At 35.1% G+C, this 8,057-nt stretch overlaps 1 protein-coding gene across 1 annotated transcript; it reads right to left on the reverse strand.

Moving 5' to 3' along the window:
• Positions 1 to 237: 237 nt before the first annotated feature.
• LOC110671987 (uncharacterized) lies at positions 238 to 753 on the reverse strand. Its single transcript, XM_021834638.2, has one exon. It carries the CDS (start codon positions 751 to 753, stop codon positions 238 to 240), a length of 516 nt encoding a protein of 171 aa, XP_021690330.2.
• Positions 754 to 8,057: the final 7,304 nt, after the last annotated feature.

Below are 8,057 nucleotides of genomic sequence, written 5' to 3' on the forward strand. Positions count from 1 at the left end.
AATGCATATCCAATTTTAACTCATAACCATGCAATGAAGGGCTATCTCCAATCTCCATAGATGTTCTCATATTTATCTTCGTTATGCTCAATTTCATCTCCTTGATCATCTTGAACCTTTGCCTATCCCCACTCCACATGATGAATCAAGCCAATTTCATGTAAATTTTTGTGGGTTTGACCCCATATTGCAATGCAACCTTGTCTCATTCTTAGTACAATCTCTTCTCTCTCTTTCTCACGTACTTCTTTGAGATGTGCTTCTCCAAAACCCAGTTGCATAAAAGCGGTCCCACATCTCCTTTTCTAGATCAACGGCCTCAGTTTCTCCATCAGCATCATCATCATCATCATCACCACCGCCAACTTCCTTTTGTTTCTCTACAACTGCTTGGACTTCCCTCTCTAATTCCTCTCTGCACAGACCATTACTCACAGCGTTGACCAACAATGGCTGCTGTTTTATCTTCGATGAACGGTGTCGTTTTCTAGCCTTCCTGCAAAGGCAAACCGGCATCTTGAAAATCGCTAAGACCAGGAGATTCATCAGCGTACATGGACAGCAGCAACACACCGCCACACACTCTGCGGCGGTTCCACCTGCTACCTCTCCGAACCGCTTTATTATACTTTTCTCTCCCCTGTTCTCTCCCTTCGCTGTTGTTTTCACCATTATTTTGGTTGGTTTCTCTGCTAATAAAGACCTCGTCTTCTCGTTTGGAGACGGCGATCGGATTCCGACCTGGCGAGTCATGTTGAGTGAACCCAGATGGGTGAAAACAATCCAAAACCACTTTTTTTTTGGTGGGTTCCTTCTCGAAAAACAAGGACAATACAGAGGAATTGGAAAATGAATTTCTGGGAATCGTTAGGAGAGAGAAGGAAACGGACGACAGAGGTAGTGAGAGAGAATTAAGATAAACGCGGATTGTGAGCGACTTCGAAGCCGAGAAAATCGAAATTTTTGTTTGGAATTGAAGGTTTTATAAATTTAAAAAGGATAGATTTGACCAGAGATTGCAGAGGAGGAGAGTGTGTTGTGTAATTTTATTAGCCAATAGAAATCCATAACAGAGACAGTGAGGAAAGCAGAGAGATTTTGAAGTGGTGCTGATTTTGTTTGCTTTTGCGGTTTTAGTACGAAACTGAATGATAGCGACTATTTATTTTTTTTGGATTTATTAAATACTTAAAAAAAAAATGCTTTATACATTATATTGCCAGCAAGTAAATTGAATTGACTTAAAAGCTTAATTACAGAAAAAAAAATTAATTTAATTAAATTTTAATTTTTTTTATTTAATTTAGTTTTTTTAATTTTTTATATAATTTAGTTTAAAATTTCTAATTTAAGTTTCATTTAAGCCTAAAAATTAATAAAATTAAGAAATTAAACTTATTAATTTTCAAATTTAAATAAAAAAATTCAATCCCAAAATCTAAAAATTAAATTTCTTAATTTTTATTTTAAACAGAAAATAAAGAAATTTAATTCATAAATTTTAATTTTAAATTAAATTAATTTTAAATTAAAATTTTTAAGTTAAATTAAATAAAAAATTAAAAATAAATTAAATTAAACTTCCCTAACAAGCATATAGGCTATCTTGCCAAATTAAATTTAGCAAGTTTAAATTCTTCAATTTTTTTTTAAGTCAAGGGCAAGAAAAAAGGGGAAAAAATTACAAAATTGTCTTGCAAAAATCTCACGTATAAATATAGGAAGAAGAAAAAGTTATGTATCCAAATATAACTATGCCAAATCGTACACAAAAATAATTGATAAATTAATGAATTTTAATTTATTAATATTATAGTCATTTTTAAAATTAGAATAATTAATTATATATATAAAAGAATTAAAAAAACAAAATCCAATGATACAAGAATAAAAATATAATTGAAATCAACACAGTTAAAAAATATATGAAATTAACAAAATATTATGAATTTTAAGTTTCCAACCTCAAACACTTTTAAGTTTTGATGGATTATCCTAAAAATGCTTTATATTAATAGGGACAATATATATATACATAGAGAGAGAGGGTCATGTGGCGCAGCCAAATAAAAGAAATTAATAATATCTAATAATTTTTAATTTGGAGTTATCTTTTCTATTATTATTATTATTAATTTTTATTTTACTTTTCACACTTCATTTTTCACCATGTATTATTTTAAATACAATGGTAGGAAATAATCCCAAAAAAGCATTAGGCCAACTAATCCCAACAGAATTTTGCACTAGCAAAGACACAACCTCATTTGGTAAAACATCAAACACACGCAGGCCCTCATCCCTAATAACAGTAAGACCTGCTAACTTATCAACAACAAAATTATATTTTGGTGTAACTATGCGAGATGACAATCTCTCAAGGTTGAAGCAGCAGCTTCTTACATTGATTAAACAAACCAAGCATTCTTAACCCCATAGGAGATTTGTTAAGAGCCATGTTGGTAACCACAAAAAAATCCAAATTAACTTCAACTTTCCTAAAACCCATATTCCAAGGAAACCGAAGACCATGAACCAAAGCATGAAGCTCAGTAACCATGGAAGAACAAATTCCGAACCTGATAACGAAACTAGAAATCCATCAACTCGAATGATCTCTCAAGACCCCACCACATCTACTACGCCAAAGGTTACCTCTCTGGCACCATTGGTGTTCAATTTAAACCAACCTTCATGAGGGGGGGCCCAACAAATCATAGAAACAAAATGAGAGGAAGGAGAACTTACACCAACCTCAACCAAGCTGTAGAGTTAACCTTCAATTGACTAACCAAACGGACCAACTTTGATTCAAAAGAAATACAAGAATTCTGAAACATTCTTTCATTTCTCTACCTCCTAATCCACCAAAGAACTACACATAAAATCTATATTGGAGGCGCATCAACACTCAAAACACTGACCCATTCATTTTCTTATAGAAACCAACCATCAAAATTTTAACTTCTGAAGGATGACCATGAGGCACCGTCCCACACTCCCAAACCATCGTAGCCTCAGGGCAATCTCGAAAGAGATGGGTAGCCATCTCAACATAATAAGCATAAGAAAACCCATTGTCCTACGCAAAACCCCTCTTACAATATTGTTCATTTTTTATTAGTCATCAATTTATCAAGAAGGAGCCAAATGAACATACACACCTGTTAGGAGACTTGCAAACCGTAATCCACTTTCCAGATTCCATTCTTTGGAATTCTATCAACCATAGTAGACATAGCATAAGCAAATTTCACAAAGAATTCACCCAAAGAGGTGCCTATATACACATAGAACGATCCTTAATAAAAACATTATTAGAAACCACTGCAACCTCCAAAAGCATAACATCCTCAACCCACAAATAAGGCCTGATAGCATGCTAATTCCAAGTATCACTTGCCCACATCTGCATAACTGTATAGTCTTACAACTAAGATGGAATAGTTTGAACAACTAGTTTCTCTAAAGGGTCATCACCAACCAAACACCCTCCTAAAACCTTGTAAACATGCCATTGCAAACTGACACACCATGCCCTTGAAAAAGAATAGAATCACCACTGGTATTATCTCGCCAAACTATCGAAGAATCCGGCTTAGACATGAAAGCATCAAGACTTGAGACATTACCAAAATACTTTCCCCTCACTAACTTCTCCCACAAGCTAGAATCTTTCCCCCAGCAACTGCCCTCTTATATCCAAAGGAAGAGTAAGCTGTTGCTAATTGACAAGATGAACTTGTTTTTCCCTATGCTGTTCCTCTCAACAAACACACACCCACCACCACCACCACCACAACCCACCCCCCCCCCCCCCACAAAAATATGAAGTTTCGAATCTTCATATCAATTTCATCACACACAATATGTGGCAAACACACATACTGCATAATATGATTAGGCATCAAGGATAAAGTCGCTTTAGCAATAGTTAACTGACCAGCAAGAGATACATAACTGGTCTTGCAACCTACCTATGCCAAATCAAACTTTTTGAAAATGCAGTCAAAAATAGATTTCACAACTCAACCACAGATCATAGGAATGCCAAGATGTTTCCCTAAGTCATCCATTTCCTCCATTTTCGTTACCTGAACAATATCACTATGCAACTCAAAAGAAAAATTAATAGAGAAATAAATTTTTGACTTGGCAAAATTAACTCATTGGCTAGAAGCAAGCTCAAGCTTATCCAAACATTGATTCATAACATGAACCTGATCCACTAAAGCTCTGCAAACAAGAGTAAATCATCCGCCAAAAAAACAAATGTGATAAATGAGGGCCCCTTCTAGACAAAATAATAGGTTTCCACCTTCTAGCCTCCAAAAACCAAGCAATCTGATGAGCCAAACATTCCATGCATAAAAACAAATAAATAAGGAGAGATGGGATCCCCATAACGAGCACATGAAATGGAATAAAAGCTTTCAAAGGGGTCCCATTCGAAAGAATTTGCATGAAAGAATACCACAAGTATTTCAGAACTAAATGAATCCAATGCTTAGAAAAGCCTGCCTTTTGCATAAAATCTTTAACAAAAACCCATTACAGCCTATCATCACCTTTCTTCAAATTGATTTTAAGAACTATCCAACCCTACTAGTACTCTTTCTATGCATAGAATGAATAACTTCTTGAAGAATAATCACATTATCATGTCATTGACTACCTAAAATAAAAACTACTTTCAGCTAGGGCATTAAAGTAGCGAGAACTACTTTCATTCTATTAGCCAAAACCTTAGTCAGTAATTTATAAGTCACATTGCACAAACTAATAGGGCGAAATTGACTAATCAATTCAGGGGCAACAACTTTATGAATTAAAAAGTTACCAAAATATCATAAACACCTTGAGGAAGAATATCATCCCAAAGCAAGTCCAACACAAAAGTAATCATAAAAGGGTCAACCACTAACCAACACTTTTGATAGAAGGAAGCATGAAACCCATATGGCCCAAGTGCGTTGTGAGGATCCATTGAAAACAAAGCCTCCTTGATCTCCATCACAAAAAATGGTTTATTCAACTACGCAAATTACTCCGTCGCCAATGAGGAAGACAAACATCCAGAATAGATAAATCCTTGTCACCATCCTCCAAAAACAAATTCTTGTAAAAAGACACCACCATACTCTCTATAGAAGCAGCATCCTAAACCCACCCAAAACTATTCTTCAAACCTTAAACTTTCTTCCTAGATCTTTTTACTATAGCCATTTTGTGAAAGTATGCAATGTTCCTCTCTCCATTTGTTATCCACTGTTCTCGGGACTTTTGAAACCACAATAATTCCTCTTGCTGGAGAGTAAGCTCTATCTCTTCCCTAAGCTTCCAATCCAACCAAAGTAAACCATTATGAGGACGAGAACTAAAGGCTTCCTAAATACCACACAACCTAGCACTAAGCTATCACTTACGATGATAAATATTCCCAAAATCCTATTTACTCTACTCAATAAGGTTTGATCCCAACTCCATAACTACCTAAACCAGAAAACCAATACTAGACCAACTATTTCTTAAAAAAGGAAAAAACAATGGGTGAATCAACCAAAGGTTTGAAAACGAAAAATTTTATGACCACCAATCTATTGATTCTCCTAAAAATAGATAAGTAAGGGAGAATGATTCGAACTGACCCTTTCTAAATGACAAACATTAGCTGTTGGGAAAAGCAAATGCTAGTCCATACTATAAAGAGCTCTGTCCAACCTGTCGTTTTACATGAAGAATTAGAATTATCTCTCTTGCAAGTAAATCTTGATCCTAAAAGACCTAAATCTACCAAATTAAGCTGATTAATCCAACTAAAAAACCATTGACAAATTGAAGTTACATGAGAGCAACTACTAGTAGTCTCCCGTGGACAAGCATAGGAGTTGAAGTCGCTAACAAGCATCCATGGTAAGTCTATGACTCTCCTAAAGTAAGAGTAAGGAATATAGCATGTTGGAGTTGCTTTCTTGGACTACCATAAATGGCAATGAAATATGATTTTCGATGCCAACCATCCTTCATAAAACAATGAACAAATTGTGAATGGGAGTGTAAGATAAAAGGAGACAAAGAATTTGAATCCCATAATATCCATACACCACCACCAAACCTAACCGCCTCAACACGAACCTAGCTAGCAAAAAACCAAAAATGTTAGATTCCACAAGCACCAGTATTTAAGGGCGATATTACTGACACCAAGTTTTAAGAGTTCATTAGGTCTTCTTACTCTCGATACCTTGATAGTTCTATGCTAGAAAATTCATTAAACAAAATACAAAAAAAACAAAGGCCATAGTCAAACCAAACACCAAGAAACCCCAAACACTAATCAGTTCAATAGCCACATCATCACAAAACAAACTCACCTTATGACAAGGCACTTCTTTTCCATTTACTAAGCTATCATCTTGATCCACAACATTAACCACATCCTCTATCAATGCCAAAAATCTTGACCCATACTGGTTGCTATTATCCCTAGTAACTCTCTTACCTTTATCACTCCCTCGAACCACGGGCTTAGATGAAAGCTTATCCATTTTCGAATTTGAAACTAGCTTGACACCCAAACTGTGCCTTTCTTCCCAGTTTTTATCGCAATCATCCATGGCCCCAAATTATCTACCACTTTCGTCAGAATTAACACCAGTGCTGCTCAACCTTAACCTACCATTTCCCTCCATAGTTCACCGAGGAACACCACCTGATCGATCTCCACCAAGGGAAACAGGTTTTCGATCCCCATGCATGCAACCACCATGATCATCTCTACTTTCAATGCTAGAATTCATAGGGCAAGCATCATTATGATGACCATAGCATCCACAATTAAAGCAAATAAGATGGATTCTTTCACATTCTATCTACCAAAATCTTCATCGCAAATGAAATTTAGACAAAAGGTTTGAAAAATCAATCTCAACACACATTCTAGCATATTTCACTCAATTGGCCTGCAAAGTAGTCTCATCAACCATAACAGGTCACCCAATCTTACTACCAACCAGAAAGAGAAACACCTTAGAGTAGCACCCCACTAGAAGATTAGGAAATTTGACCCAGACTAAGTCCTTATCAATTAGTGCTCACTCTAGATCAAAAATTAGGTCTCCATTCTCCGCCTATGAGATAGTGATCCACCACCATCCAAGGTCCCCAAAACAACACATGCTCATATTCCTACTTATTAGAGAGGCGAACCATAAAAAATTCATTCACAAGATCAAGCATATCTAACTATGACTTAAAAGCCCATAACTATTTTAGTTTCTTTTAATCCAATAGTCTTTCCAAGAACCTTGATAATCAAGATATGTTGCCATGACTGCCTTAACTCCTGTTTCTCCTGTTGAGAAATCCGAATAGTAGGACATTCTCAGTCCTCCTCATCCTCCACACACTCTTCATCCGAATCCTTATCCGATAACATGTCAGACTCCTCCTTAGCATCTTCCATAACATAATCAAACCCAGCGGAGCCTCAAACAACATCCTTAAGAGAACACTTACATTTACTCTCAGTAGACACCAAAACCATAATATCAAATTGAAGAGCTAAGGCATTCTCCCTAGCACCATCTCGTAGTTTCACTTTTTTTTTTTTTTTTTTTTTTACTATGGCTCAATTGATCATCCTCCTCAATAGAGGGGGTTGGGAGCAGAGCAATCACCATTACAATAATAAGAAAATCATTTTTTTTTTTACTTTGTGAAACTCTATTGTTGACCATATATTTAAGAGTAATCAAAACATAATTAAAATAAATTAACCAATAATTTCTCTCTTTCTTTTTCTATAATAATTATTATTTTGTGAGATAAAATTTGACAGTCAATTAATAAGGATAATAAGATGAATACAGCATAATATTCTCGTCGGAGGAAAAAATATAAATATAGAGAATTAAAATATTCTGTTCAGAAATGATCTGAATATAGTAGAATAACTTTTTAAATAGTAACCGATCTTTTTTTATTTTAGAAAAATAAAAAATCTTTTATAATATTACCCTTTCAGGATCTTGTTATTTCTGTAAGCCACAAAAAAA

Source organism: Hevea brasiliensis, chromosome 1 (assembly GCF_030052815.1).
Source record: "Hevea brasiliensis isolate MT/VB/25A 57/8 chromosome 1, ASM3005281v1, whole genome shotgun sequence".
In the NCBI taxonomy this organism is placed as follows: Eukaryota; Viridiplantae; Streptophyta; class Magnoliopsida; order Malpighiales; family Euphorbiaceae; genus Hevea; species Hevea brasiliensis.

Coding starts and splice junctions, on each gene's coding strand:
- LOC110671987 (XM_021834638.2), bottom strand. CDS start 753: ATGACTCGCCAGGTCGGAATCCGATCGCCGTCTCCAAACGAGAAGACG.